At 31.5% G+C, this 16,327-nt stretch overlaps 1 protein-coding gene across 1 annotated transcript in view; it reads right to left on the reverse strand.

Moving 5' to 3' along the window:
* Window positions 1–16,327, reverse strand: part of Lrp1b (LDL receptor related protein 1B) — a 1,492,917-nt gene that overhangs the window by 571,880 nt on the left and 904,710 nt on the right. The window contains exon 32 of the mRNA XM_077794359.1: window positions 1,238–1,387. Within this exon, the coding sequence (XP_077650485.1) occupies window positions 1,238–1,387 (150 nt within the window). The remainder of the gene's footprint in view (window positions 1–1,237; window positions 1,388–16,327) is intronic.

Raw genomic sequence — 16,327 nt, forward strand, 5'->3', positions numbered from 1 at the left:
CAGTGGCATATCCCTGTAATCCCAGTGGCTGGGAGGCTGAGACAAGAGGATCATGAGTTCAAAGCCAGCCTTAGCAACTGCAAGGTGCTAAGAAACTCAGTGAGACCTGGTCTTTAAATAAAATACAAAATAGGGCTGGGGATGTAGCTTAGTAGTTTAGTGCTCTGAGTTCAATCTCTAGTTACCCAACCTACCTCCCAAAAAAAGCTCATTTTAAATCTGGGAAATTGTCAAAGGACTAAAATTACAGATTATAGGATATATAAAATTAAAAGATCTAATTTCTTATCTATATAAATAAACTTTAAAAATATATTAGAACTGACTTTTCATAGTAGTATAAGTTATCCTGATTATATCACAACATTAGAAATTGCAAATATAAAGAAATTTTTCTGATATCCTGTAACAAAATGTAACTATTGATATTTATATAAAATATTAATCTTCATAGCTGACTCACCATGAACTTTAGCTGAAAGCCTGCCAAAAACAGAGCCATCCTCACCAAACAGTATTTCTTATTGGTATTCACTTGTATATGTTTTTAAAAATGCAAATTATTATTATTTTTTAAAGTTTACATTTCAAAAACTGGTTTCCCATACAATATGGTAGAAGTTCTTTATTTGTTCTAAGGAAAACATTCCTCTCTTTTAGATTCCTGATCACTTATATTCCAGACCCCTTTATTTCCTGAAAACTGAACAAAAGGCACCGGAATGAAAATGAAATCAGTAAAACCTCTCTGTTCATTTCTAAAGTTAAGGATGAATTATTGGGTTGAGACAATAATTTCATTAACTTACTTTCATTGGCCAAATTGATCCTGTTCCCTTATTTTTCAAATTATCTATGTGGATGAATCTATGCTTTAAAAACAGAAATGAAGCAAATTTGACTGTACTATGATGAAAATGCTTACTCTTACTCTTCAAAACACTGCAATACAGCCAGAAAAGAACCATCAAAAAGTACCAGTCACAGTAAGGCAAGAACCAATCATGGTAAAAAGTTAGTATTGCTAGCAGCAATAAATTCCTAATCTGGGTAGACTTACGAGTCTGTTTTCTAAAGCTAAAAAAAAAAAAAAAAAAAAGAACTTCTCATAAAGATGTGCAATTTAATGTGTTTTTGGTGTTAATGCAGCAGTAACTTTCCCAAGCTTTTAATAGGTCACAATTAATCAACCTCCAATCAATAAGAAGCATCCTAGCTATAGAATCATTACACTTACCCATGATAGTTAAGGCTGTAGCTTTTGTTAATTCTTCTTTCATTGACTCTATTACTTCTAAATTACCACCATCCAGGTTGCATCTATTTATGGTTCCATTTCCCGAACTGATCCAATAAAGCTTGTTTTCCACATAGTCTATCGATAGACCTGTAATTAAATTATACAACTTAAACATAATAGCAATCACTTGAATAGCAATATTCACTGAGCACCACTGGATTTGTGGGGAAGAAATGAGTTGAAAGCTCAGATATTTGCCTTAAAATTAAAACTTGGCTAATAGGAAAATAGTGCTATACTGTCTTAATTGGATGAAAAAGATAATTTTATAAGCCCCTAACCCGTATGTCTATTGATTATCAGAGAAGTTTTGTGACACTGAGAGGACTGACAGCTCCATATTACAGATAAGAGAATAGTACCAAAAGCAGTTAAGAAATCTGTATTCTCAGGACATATCTACAGTATTATTGGCATGCTCACCAAGATCACAATCCACATTATAACAATATCTCTGTGGTTCCATGTAGGCCTCTGTGACCCAGAACTACTCTGTAAAAGCACATGTGGACCAGTACCTAGGCATAAAACCAACAAGAAGTTCCTTGGCACTCACTCAAAGGATAAAGTGAAGAAAGCACAAATGATAGCTTTCCTTAAAAAATTAAAAGGAAAGAGAGGAAGGAAGTAAAGAAGACTGGAGAAAACCACATAGGTTCAATTGTACCCAGAGATGTGCAAACATAGCCTAATTAATTCCTATCTACGGAGAGTTGCAAATCAGAGTGGCACTGATTTACCCAACCAGTTTTAAACAGTAGAAATAATCCAACAATTTTATAGACTATTTCACTTATTTCCTGATTTATGATAAGCTTTGCTAATAGAAGACTAGAAGTTTCACCAGAAAAAAATCACAATGCATATAATTAGAAATTGCAGGGATATAGATTTTAGATATTTTTTCAATGACGAGAGAGGGAAATTGAATTTAATTACTAAGGAAATACTAAGGAAATAAAATCAAATAAAAATTACCATCGTCATATTGCTTGATGTAATACCATGAGGGTGAAAACCTTTAACATTCAATTTTATGAGGGAAAGTTTAGTTATTCTGCAATTACCTAAAACACCTCGATGCACCCTTTCATGTAGCAGATAAATCCAAATTCAGATCACTAAATTTTCTAAGAAGCAACTGGTTTTGTCTTTGGCTTAGTTGTCTAATAGCCATGATCACAACTTCATCTTTTGTCAGAAATATGGAATATATGTATTACAGATTAATATATATATATATATATATATATATATATAATATTTTTGTTTTAATTAGTTACACATGACAGTACAATGATCTTGACCTATCATACATATCTGTTGCCAAATTTTGCCAGGAGTTGAATGAACATATTTATTTATAGAAAATTCCTTTAAAATTACGTGGTTTATCTATGCCCATGGGTATTATAAATTGTACCTCTCAATCAAGCTAAACCATGAGACAACTGCATTTTCCGATTTCTGTGTTTTTGTCCCTCCTTGATGTTCTTTGCTGAATTGGGCTTTGGCACGGTGCCTTTGGTTTGAATGAAAGATGTTGTAAGAAGTAGACATAAGGAAACCTGTTAGACTTCCCAGGATACAGTGTCAGAAAGCAGTATATTATATGGTGACCTCTTTATCCAAGGACCCCTGGGAGAAATTTCTTTCAGGACTCCATGCCAGGAAAAACCATATGTGCAAAATATAAAATTTTAACTGGCCATATTTCTCTCTTTGCTTTTGCTGCAAAGAAACCAAAGAGTCAGATTTGTGACCCATCGCTAGTCGTTATAGAGGAATTGATTTTATACTTTAAGCTTTACCCCTGACTTTGATAAGCTTATCTATTATATTCTTTCAGCTGGATTATTTAAATTAATATTCTTGTCTAACCTTTCTTAGGGAATACATTTGTTTAAGTTACATTAACCTCTTTTTCAGAAGACAGTGTGCATTCATATCTCACTCCAAATTAACCTACAGTGTCAGAACCTTATCATCCACCTAATACCCTGCAGTTTCTCTTCTCTAACTCATGTTATATTAAAGCAGAATTAAACAGAACAGGGAAGTTACAGAGATTGGGTCAGAGATCGCCCAGGCCTATTACTCAACTGCTTTGCTTTTGGACTACAAATGCACACAGGAAAGTGGCTGTGACAAAGTCAGTTTATTATTTTCACTGTCTAGTGTGATACCTAGAAGAGAAAATACAGTTCATGAGCATAGAGTAAATAGATTATTTAATTAAGTTCATTATGAAATTATAAATTATCTCAAGGAGTTCTCCCTAGCAGAGTTATGCTCACAACTGAAATTTTGAAGGACTACTTGTAACCAGAAACTGTGACAATTAGAAAAGAAACAGCAGAAATTCAATCGGTCCACCTAGTATGGCTTGAATTTCTACATCAATTAGAAGAGTGAATAGTTTTAGAACAGTAGTTTTGTAATTCACAAAATAAACACATCTGAAGTTTCTATATTAATCTATATGTGCGTGAGATAAGTGTTACCTAGAACCCCATATAGTTTCTCCTGTTAAATATATTACTTTACCTATAAATATTCTTGAGTACATTTATTCCCTAGATTATAAAATAGAATTGAAATCCTCCACAAAGCCTACTATAAATTTAAGAAATTGATAAAAATGTACTTTATATTAGTTGATATATGCATGTTTAAAAGCACATACTTATAAAGTTTATTGATTTAAATATTTTTAAATTTTTGACCTTGTTAATATCATACACTCAGTCCCATCAATACTGAAGAATTAACTGAACATATATTAAAATAATTCTGGATCAGATCTCTGTTGTGCTAATATTTCAAAAGATAAATCACAAAGCAGTGGACTAATTGTTCTTTAATGCAAATTGGAACTACTCAGCCATGTTAAAATGTTAATTCAATAGCCATGAAAAAATAGGTCAAATGTGAGCAAATTTCTAAAAATTCCCTTGATCCTGTGCAAAGAAGTATAATTCTATGAGAGAGGGCCTTAGAGTGATTGAGATTTAAAAATCTTACAAATGATTATAGGACCTATATGAAGAATATACCAGTAGTAATATAATCTTATTCTTCAAGACATATTTATTAATTTTTAAAATCATCTGAATCTGATTATGAGATAAGGATATACAGATAAAGCAATGTAATAACTGAATGAAACAAGAAAGAAGTCATCATCTAAATTGAAAAGTCTTTATTAAAAGGCAAATTACTTTGTAAACCCATTTTAGTATTCTCATAAAAATATATTTAATCCATATGCTTTAAGTTTTAAATTTCTTACTTTAAGCCAAAGACTATTTTAATATATACTATTAATAATAATAATAATATATTATTTTATTTGAACATTTTTTAGACCATTCAATTTGTTAACATTATGTAGTTTATCTTGTAACTGAAATAACTTACAAATTTATATAAGAAATATTTACGTAATGGTTTTAAATCAGATAATTTAGCTATATAACCCATGTTACTAAAAACACCTTAAATTGTGTTACAATTAAGAATTAAGACTTCATTTTATGTGGCTAATTCATTTTGTAAGTGATTCAAAGTCAGATCAATATAAAATGTACTATGGAATTAAATTTAAAATGTATTTTTATTTAAAATTGAGGCTTTCTAAAGATAGCAACACCAAATATTTTCCATCACATACCAAATTTTACTTCAAAAGTTTCATCTTTATCTGTGAATTATAATTATAATAAAACCATTCATATATACTGATCCTTGGGTCCCACTTCTAGAAGTTACAATTTAACTGTTTTGGACTGGCCCTAAGCATCAGTATTTTTTTTTTATTCTTAAGTAATTTTACAATAAAAAATTGAAGAAATTATTTTTAACCACTGCATATTTTTATAATCTTTCAAATTTGAATTTTTAGTAAGCTCAATAGGTCTTTTAAATTTTGACAGAATGAGCATTATAAAGGTGAGAGCTTTAGAAAAGAGGAACAGCAAAGATTCATGTGAGGAAGAAGATATACTGTGGACATTAAAATTTGGATGATTAATTTCAAGTCCTCAAAATAGGTATATAAATAACATCAAAGTCTTCTAAATATTATTTTTGTTGTTGCTATCTTTAAAAATTTAAGTACAAAACAAATCCTTTAGCTTCTGGGATTGTGAAAGTTATAGAAACTGGCCACTGAAAACATATTTACAAAAAAAAAAAAAAGAGAGAGAGAGAATATACCAAAAAGTTCCATCCCACTTACACCTGTAAAAGAATCATAGTATTCTGGATACTAGAAAATGGAGATCTTTTCCGAGTTCACTAGAATACCATGGTTATTCCTGGGGCAGAATTATTTGAGAGATATTGAATTTTCGGTCTGATAGAGGATAGTTACTTCACAGGGAAAAGCATGCATCTAATTGCCTACTCACTATTTTCTCAAGAAATGCTGAATAACTCCTGAGAATACTTACATTCTGTTAGTCAAATAATAGATCTACCGAGAAATCTAAGCATTCTCTGCTCCATCCCCCACCTTCTCTCTGAAGTGAACACAAATAATGTAAGGCATCACCCTTTGCTATCATTACCTTTGCTATGTGCCTCTGGAAGGCTTGCCTGGGTACACTCTTACTTCACCATGTGAGGTGGCTATAATAAGAACAGCAGCCTCATATGGGGCGGGGGGCGGGACATAGAAAGCACTCAATTAATATTAGCTATTTGTTAGCAGTGCAGGTTTTTTTTAAAATATATTTCCATCCTAAGGTAAAATCCTATTTGAAAACCTGTGACTATCTCTCTGAATATACCTGTAATTGATAATTAATATTTATTAATTATAAAACAAACGTATCAAAACTGAAACTTTTGTTCTGTGAAAGGTGATAAAAGATATGCGTCTGTCTGGGAAAACATAATTATAATTCACATATCAATAAAAGACAAGTATCCACAAAAGAATTATCAAAATTTAAGCTCAAAAAATTCAACTGGAGCCTGGTACAGTAGTGCACACCTATTAATCGCAAGCATCTTGAGAGGCTGAGGAAGGAGGATCAGAAGTTCAAAGCACAGCAACTTAGCAAGGCCCTAAGAAATATAACAAGACTCTTTCTCAAATAATAAGTTAAAAGGGCTTGGGATGTGGCTTGTAAGTAAGCACCCCTGGGTTCAATCCTTGGTACAAAATAATAATAATTCAATTGGAAAATGAGCTAAAAATATCATCACAAGAAAATACACCAATTTTTTTAAAAAAAACACATGAAAAAACTTTTAACATCTTAAGAAATTTAAATACAAATTGTAAGATATCACTATATACTTATTAGAATGACTAAAATTAAAAATTAGAATACTAAATGCTGATAAGGATGCAGAAAATTGGATCACTGACACATTGCTGGTTCTGGGAATAAAAAATGGTACAGCCACTCTGGAAAAGTATCTGGCAATGACTTATAAAACTCAGCATGCTATTACCATCAGACCCCACAACTGCACTCCTAGGAATTTATGCCAGATAAATGAAAAGTTGTGTTCATGAAAAGACTTTCACATGAATGTTTATAGCTTTATTTGTAATAGTCAAAACAGAGAATCATATAGCTGTCCTTTAGTAGGAGAATGGTTAAATTTACTGTGCTGCACTTATATTTTGGGATATTAGTCAACAACAAAAAGAATCAAATTATTGATACATGAAATAATTTCAGTGACTCTCCAGGGAAATATGTGAAATGAAAAAAAGGAATCTCCCAAGGTCACATGTTGTATGGTTTGACTAATAAAACACTTTTAATGTGACAAGATAAGCGACAAGAACTGGAGACAGACATGTGGAGAAGAATGAAGTGGATGTCAAGTACAGGAGGGAAATAGATGAGGCCACAGAATAGAAATGTGATGGATCATATGGTGTCGAAATTCTTCAGGATTTTGATCACAGTAGTAGACACAGGAATCTACACACATGATAAAATTGAATAGCCTAATTAAACAACCACACAGAAATTAATATAAGAAAACATGAAATTTAGATAGAATTATGGTCAATAACTCAGTTGTGGTATTTCGCTGTGGTTTTGCATAATGTTCTAATTGGAGAAAATTGAATAAGGTACACATGAAAAATCCTGAATTATTTTTAATAACTGCAAGCAACTCTAAAATTATCATTAAATAAGGACTGAGGTCGCAGCTTAGTGGTAGGGCGCTTGCCTACCACGTGCTAGATCCTGGGTTCGATCTTCAGCACCACATGAAAATAAAATAAATAAAATAAAAAGGTATTGTGTCCATCTACAACTAAAGAAAATGAAACAATATCTGAATACATGTTTTCATTTTTAAAAAGAATACTATCAACCTTTAGTTGAGTATATCGCCCTTATCTTGAACTGATCTATTTTTTCCTTGAAATCACCCTTCTCAATTCACCCTATTTTAAGAAATCATCACAACATACAGTTACTGAGCTAAGTTCATAAACTGATTCTTGTTGCTTATCTTATCAAGCTAAGATTTCAGAATCGTTTCCTTCCTCCCATGTAAGACATTTTACAAACAATATTCCTAGCACTTGGTGATTGTCAAAAAATTATGTGACTTGTGAAAACAACATATGCAAAAAAAAAAAAAAGGAGAAGAGGTCAGAATCAATATCAAGCTGATTCTGGAGAAGTGTTGCATTTTAAAAACATTCAAAACCTTTAATATTTATAATTTTATAATTTACTAAGACAATGTTTTATTGATTGATAGTAAGATGGTACAAAATATTTTAAAAGCACTGTATTATGCCAAATATTTTAAAATTCACAATATAATGTTAAACATTCCCTTCTTTTTCCCTACTTATATGGAAAATTTCAGAGTTTTCTACACATAACTACTGTCTCAGGCATTTTATTCCTAGTTTTCCTTTCTTCTAGAAAAAAAAAAAAAAAAGGAAAACCCTTGTTCATCTGTAATTTTTAGAAACAAAGTTTTTTTTTCTTCAAGGCTCTGTTGAAATTTCAAAATACCATTAATTTGGCTATAACTCATTCCATTATTTTTCTTCCCCACAAAGAATTTATTTCTTCTGTGTTCACATTATCTCTGATACTATCTTTATGATGTCTGGCACATAGTACACATGAAAAATATTAAGTATTTTCATTTCATTTTACTCTACCAAATATCTCACTCAAGGTCTGTAATTATCTGTGACTTTTCCTTCACTGGACAATGACCTTCTTGAAGATGGATTTGAAGGTTTTGTGATTCATATTGAGTATACAATTTGTATCCATTTTTAAAAATAGCCTTTCATTTCACTTAACATTTGAAGTTAGATGAAAACATCATAAATTTAAATTAGTTATATGCATGCATGTATAATTATAATATTACTTGTTAAGTCCTCTGGCTATTTTTGAAATCTATTTTTAACATTTTCATCAATTTACATGTCTTTATATATTGAGTGTGCTTCCTAAATAATAAAAATCACGATGATGGTAGTACTTGCATATAAATAACAGAACACTGTTATATTAAGCAAGGAAACATCTTGGAAATTATAAATATTATTTTTAAACAGAGACACACCTTAGATTTTCTTAATGTGATAAAATGTTCTTGCAAGTCTTATCCTTGAATATATTTTAAAATGTACTAACTTAGCATACAAGTTGGAATAATTAAATTTAAAAAAACATGCTTTAAATAATTTAAAAAGTTTCACTTGAAGGTTAAGTAAACAAATAATTTTTTATTGATATTATATTAAAAGTAAAGGTTACTATTAAAGAAATAAAATATATAGTATACTAGATCTTTAAGAATAAGTCATGTAGGGTAATGCTGATTGACAACTCAAGTTGCTTTATATGAGGCTTAAGGGATAAAATTCATAATATGAAGACATTTAAACATGGAAATTGCTTAAAGTAGTAAATTAAAATCTTCTGTTATGTAAACTGCTCCAAGCACTTAATGTATCCAAGACTGAGCAATAAATCTTAATTGTGAATATTTAGTGCAATAATGGATAACTGGAATGCTGATTTGTATTTAACAGAAACATAGTTATTTAGCCCCAGTTGCTAAAGGCAACAATTACTCAATCTTTAGTGACAAATACTCATAAAATGCCAAGTTGAGAATTTTGAAAAGATTGTGATGCATTTCTATATTAAGTATGTCACACATATGGATTTAACAACAAATAAGCATAGAGTTGAGGAAGAGGACTAGGAGAGGGAGGAGGGAAAGGAAAAGGGAGGTTCCAGGGAAGAAATTTGAAAAAACTATGTTGTAATATTGTATGTATGTTTAAATGTGTAACAACATATTCCACTATTATGTATAATTATTGTGCACAAATTTTAAAAAATAAAGATAAATATAAAACTATCTACCAAAAAAGCAAATAAAGAAAATTAGTGAATTATAATAGGAAAAAGAATTCCACAAAAGTAAAAAGTCCAGTGTGTCAGTGACATAGCCATTTAAAACTAGCTTTTAAAGAATCAGAAATAATTAATTGTGAAGCACAATTGACATAGAGGTGAAATTGCTTCTTGCATATTCCTGGATACTTAGAAAAGCTGACTGCAGTGTCCTCATTGAACCTCCATTTATTCAAGGGTACCTGCATTTGTCTCTTTCCTACCTTCCATGCTTGAAAGAGCATCAGGTTTATTCCCTGATCCTTTCTTGAGGTCAAATTATTACTAGTACTATGATGAGCCTAGTCATAGTACAATATAGCTAAGCTTTAATACCACTTTGGAAGACATAAACTTGTATTTGAATCCCAAGTTTCATTGTGGGCAACTAACTTCTTTCAATGAGTCTTGGACTTTGAATCTATAAAGGAAAGATTAAAAAAAAAATCCTCCCAGAGGTGAATGCAGTGAGATGATTAAAACAAAGCATTTTGCAAGCAATTGACATAATGTAAGTACTTAAAAAGTACACAATATAATTGTATTATTTTTGCTGCCAAATGCTCATCATTCTATAGAATCAGAGATCTCACAGTAAGTGCATGCAAACACAGATGTGTGGCTTCGTGGTGAGAATACAGGTCACATTAAAAAGTTACCAACTAAAATGTTCTGAGCTACTACTACCCCCACCTCACTAAACAGAATAGTGCTTTCCCATCACATTCTAGTGAAAAATAATAATAGTAAAAACACAACACTATCCATGAGAAGAAACTCAGCTGAGCAATGGCTCCTCCTTTTCTAATTACCTAATTTTCTTCATAGAAATCATTTAAAGAATGTAGTAGGCAGGCAGTTTCAGCCAGAGTTCACTCACCCAGACAAACTCATCATTAAATAATAATCATAATAATTGCTTTAAATGAATAAATAAAATTATAATTACTAAATGATGTGGTGATAAATGTATATAAGTATTTCATGAATATGATTTGCATGCATAACTGCAAAACAAATTTGTATTTATTTTTTCACATATTCATATGCCATTTATAGTACTATAAAATTCCATCTTAGGAATCCTCTCAGGGGAATAATTCTGAAAGAATCTTGGGATTGCCATGGCATGGACTCTTCTGAAAGTGTGTCCTTGTGAGACTTAATTTTTACTGTACATTAAATAGCAATCTAAATTTACATAGAAGCAAAAAAATATTTTGTACAACTGTTTGTATCACAATTTCAAATAGTTCTATAGATCACCAGTATACATTTCTAATGTAAGTATTCTTTCTAAATATCATATGTTCACAAACTTATTGAACCAAAATAAATGAACAAATCATACTTTTATCCACTCCTTTAAAAATGTCTTAAAAACTATTTATAAAAATCTTCAAGAATGGAGGATACATTCTGAATTATTTCAGTATTCTGTCTGGGTTAGTAAATAATACAAATTATTAAATCTATTTTGAAAAAAATGGTTTGGGTACACACAGTGAAAATAATACTTAAAAAAATATAGCCATGCACAGTGGATCACGTATGTAATCCCAGTTACTCAGGAGGCTGAGGCAGGAGAATCACAAGTTCAAGGTCAGTTTGGGCAATTTATCAAGGCCCTGTCTCAAAACAAAAAGAATAAAAATGCCAGGATGTCACTCACTGGTAGGATACTTGCCTAATATGCATGAAGCCCTGGGTTCAGTTTTCAGGAATGAAAAAAAGTTATTATGAAACATGGTTTTAATCTATTTTACACACTGCAAGGCCTTTTGGTATAGAATAAACTACATCAAAATCTCTGAATGAGCCCAATACAATGAGTTGAAAGGCTTCATGAAAAGAACTTAGGTATCCATGAAGAAATTTGGTCCATGGTCTATTGTTTCAGCACCTGCCTGAGAGTTTCTAGTCTATCCTTCAGATGGTCTAAGAATTACAGATATGTTTAGCCAGTTTCCAGGAACACATAAACTAAATGATTACAACATAGCGTGCGCGCGCACACACACACGACTGGTTTTGTGTCTCAGCTGGAATGCTGACTATTGTGGAATAGAGTTTTAGAGAAGAGGTAAAGAACACAGTGGTGTACAAGTCTCTTTACAAAGGATGTTTTAATGCATCTTAAAATGTGTTAATGACAACAAAATGATCCATGAAACAAAGATTTCATTTTATAAATGTGAATAAAATCCAAAACCATAGCTAATTATAAATTAACATGGCTTTACTATTCTACTGTCTTCAAAGATATAACTTTCCTACTTAAAGTAACTCTTGCCCAAGAAGATAAAGATTGTAGACAATATTACTGCTCATTTCAGGAACTTCCTGAAAGGTCCATAACTTTTATAGAAAAAACTGACACCTCATGCCTCACGGCTCTCTGAATCAACTTTCTTAAAAATCTCCTTTCTGTATTCACCAACCCAAAAATATTGTAAATGAATCCTTACTTAATTCTAACCAATGCTCCAGCTCCATTTGAAAGACTTGCTTTACACCAGACTTCAAAATCTCAATTACTGTTTGAACACTGAGACTCTATTAAGACTTTGTTCCTACTGTTTCCCTCCACTGTAACCAGAAAGATCAGGTTTGTCAAAACAAAAGTTTTTTGTTTTAGTATTTGGTTTTTTTTTTTTTTTTTTTTTTTTTTGGTGATGTTTCAAGGAGCTGGAATTCAATATGGAAGACAGAAGATAATAAGTTCTTATGCATTCACTATCCAGAACAAATACTAAAAACATTTTATTACATTGAATAGGAATCTTCTTTTCTCTTTTTATTTTTTATTTGTTCTTTTTAGATATACCTGACAGTAGAGTATAATTTGACATATTATATATACATGAAGTATAATTATTCTAATTGGAATCCCATTCTTGTGACTGTTAAGTGGAGTATCACTGATTGTATGTAAAGTATATATAAAATATATATATTTCCTATGTTCATATACATATGAACATAGGAAATATATATATATGAACATAGGAAAGTTGTGTTTGATTAATTATACCTGTCTCCTATTTCCATTCCTCCTCCCTTCCCTTCAGTCCTCTTAGTCTAATCCAAGGAACTCCCCCACTCCTTTGTTATGCATTAGCGTCCACATATCAATAGAAGATTTAGCCTTTGGTTTGGGGGATTGGCTTATTTCACTTAGCATGATAGTCTACAGTTCCATTCATTTACTGGAAAATGCCATAATTTCATTCTTCTTTATGGCTGAGTAATATTCCATTGTGTACATAGACCACATTTTCTTTATCCACTCATCTGTTGAAAGGCACATAGTTTGGCACAATAGCTTGGCTATTGTTAATTAAGGTGCTATGAACATTACATGGTCACTATAGTATGCTGATTTTAAGCCCTTGGGCTTAAGCTGAGGAGTGTGATAACTGGGTCAAATGGTGGTTCCATTTCAAGTTTTCAAAGGAATATCCATAGTACTTTCAAGAGAGTTGCCACCAATTTGTGGTCCAACCAGCAATGTAAGAGTGAACCTTTTCCCCAAATCCTTGCCAATATTTATTGTTCCTTGTATTCTTAATAATTGCCATTCTGACTGGGGTGAGATAGTATCTCAGTGTAATTTTAATTAGCATTTCTCTAACTGTTAGAAATGTTCAAAAAACATTTTTTCATATATTTGTTGACCATTTGTATTTCTTCTATGAAGTTCCTGTTCAATTCCTTTGCCCAATTATTTGGGTTTTGCTGTTTTTTGTTTTTATTGTACCCCATGGTGATTAATGCTCTATCCAAGGTGCAGATGGCAAATATTTTCTCCCATTCTTAAGACTCTTTCTTCATGTTCTTTGTTATTTCCTTTGCTTTGAAGAAGTTTTTTAGTTTGATACTAACCCATTTATTGATTCTTGACTTTGTATCTTGTGCTTTAGGAGTCTAGCTAAGGAAGTCAGTTCGTAAGCCCACATTGTAGAGAGTTGGGTCTACATTTTTCTCTAGTTGGTGCAGGGTCTCTGGTCTTATCCCTAGGTCCTTGATTGTCTTTGAGTTTAGTTTTGTGCATTGTGAATGATAGGAGTTAAATTTCATTCTGCTACATATCAAACATCTATATATTTGTATATAATATTTTTAGCAATGAATATTCTGTATTTGTTCATTCATTATTCTTTTGATGAAGATTTAGGCTCACTCCAATTTTTTTTTTTTTGGGGGGGGCAGGGGGGAATAACAGGTGTTGAATTCAGGGCCACTCAGCCACTGAGCCGCATCCCCAGCCCTATTTTGTATTTTATTTAGAAATAATGTCTCACTGAGTTACTCAGTACCTTGCTGTTGCTGAGGCTGGCTTTGAACTTGTGATCCTCCTGCCTCAGCCTTCTGAGTCTGGAATTACATGCTGATGCCACCATGCCCAGCTCTCTCCAAACTTTTTATATTATGACAAACAATGGTTTATGAACTTCCTTTCACTCTTTCTAGAACACGTATAAGAATGCTCTTCAGTATTTAAGTAAGGATGGAATTGCTGAAAGATGAGATATTGCATATAACCCTTATACCCACATTAAATTCTCAAATTTATATATTAATATCTCCATTTTATAGATAATTAAACTAAAATTTACAGAGTAAAGTTAATAACATCAAAGTAGTGATTGATACCCAAACTACTTTTCCCCAATGATGCTATACCTCAAACACATTATAAGGTGTGTTTTATGTGAATATGATAGCTCTAGAAGCTGAATTCCTGTAGGTCCTTTGAACTTCTGAGTTCCAGAAGTCACTTTGTTCTCTCTACTTAGATCTTGAACAATTTAATTTGGATTCTAGTTGTGGATGGTGAACATTATCAAAGGAGATATTAGTAAACTACAATATAGAAATGATACTCGAGGTAAGGAGCTAAGGAAGAACAGATAAAGGGAGACCTCATCTAATCACTCTCTTCCTCCGTGGAACTAAAATAAGGACTTCTGTACCAGACAAACACAGGACAGAACCCAGCAGAGCAAACATAAAATGATTAAAAAAATTGTTATATATATATGAAAGTTTCATTGTGCGGTGGGGAGACCACTGATCTTAGTACCTGGTTAATATGACTAGTTAGCTAGAATAGGAAGTTATTAGAAGAAAGTCTATTTGTAAACCACAGCCAGAGCAAGTTGATAACCTCGTTGTCTTTTTGCTTGGTTCTAAGTTGGGAAGATCAGAGTGTAGAACACAAATATCTCAAATCTGTTTGCGTCTTAGGGTTAGCAGCAAGACACTGTAGAGTTACATCCTCATATTTGCCTAGAATTTTTCATCTCATAGGCTCATATAATTACATATATTTACTGCTAAATTTCTATGAAATTTATTTTGTTTATTCTTCCTAATCTTCCTTCCTAAAGGGCTAGATGTTTTTTTCTCGTGAGTTTTATCCTTACTCGAATCTTATGTGAACTTTAAACATGAAAAGATATTTTGTCTTGATTGTATTAATAAGGAAACCAAGCACCATTAAACTGAGGATTGACTTGTTCACGGTTACAGAATTAGATTTCCTCAATGAAAACTCTAATAATTTAGGTTCCTTATGCCTCTACAGGAAAAGAACAGTGACCAGTTTTCATCACTAGACCCACTGCAAAAAGCATAAGCTGTTAAGAGTTTTTATTTAATTTATTTTGAATAGGAAAATGGATATTTAGTATTAAAGGAGATAAAGTTTTCCCCATTATAGAAACAAGCATATAAACTAACATTTAGTTTTAGGCCACAGCTACTAAATTACAACATAAAGAATTTATTTGCTCATATTATTTCCATCATACTTTTCAGTATTAAATGTTCCAAACAATCCCAGAGAAGTAGCAATTGAATTGCAGGAGTTCAAATTAAGTCTTTTGTATGGCCCTAATCTTGTGGAGCCTCTTGTTTCTTTTGTTCTAGCATCTTCTACAAAGATGTATTAGCATTTCAATCTGCCTTTACTTTCTAACACTATCCTGAATTTCAATTGTGTACAAAGTTTAGAACAAACAGTCCAAAGAAAATAGCTGTTAACAGTAGCATTCTATATCAAAGGTTTACTTTATAGACTACATGAAAAGAATTATTTATTCCAAATTTTATGATACTAAACCCTTATTGAATAATTAATATTACAAATAAACTACTTCAAGTCATTATAGTTTTACATTTCTGCAACTAAGAAAAAATTGCTGAAAAGCTTCATGGTGTATTATTTTCTCAGATTAAAAAATATATTACAAAATTATGATGTTCTGTCATCTATTCCATCATTTGCATATTTAATGTAGCATCAACATTCAGGTTATTATTGGATTTTTTAAAAGGTACTTTGAAAGGAGAAACCAGAGGCATGATAATTTTTGCCTCTCAAAGATACATACAAATATGAAAGGTGATTAAAATTAAGAAACAATATAATGTCTACATATCTATATACAAATATGTAACATTTTCTTCTGTAATAATTTTTGTATTTCAGATTTTCAAGGTTTTTTATGGGAAAAAGTCAGGGCTTTCTTTTTGGAACTGTTGTGTCATACTTGATGATTTGCAATAGTTGGTGAAATTATCCAAAGGAAAAAAAAAATCT

Source organism: Urocitellus parryii, chromosome 1 (assembly GCF_045843805.1).
Source record: "Urocitellus parryii isolate mUroPar1 chromosome 1, mUroPar1.hap1, whole genome shotgun sequence".
Taxonomy (NCBI): Eukaryota; Metazoa; Chordata; class Mammalia; order Rodentia; family Sciuridae; genus Urocitellus; species Urocitellus parryii.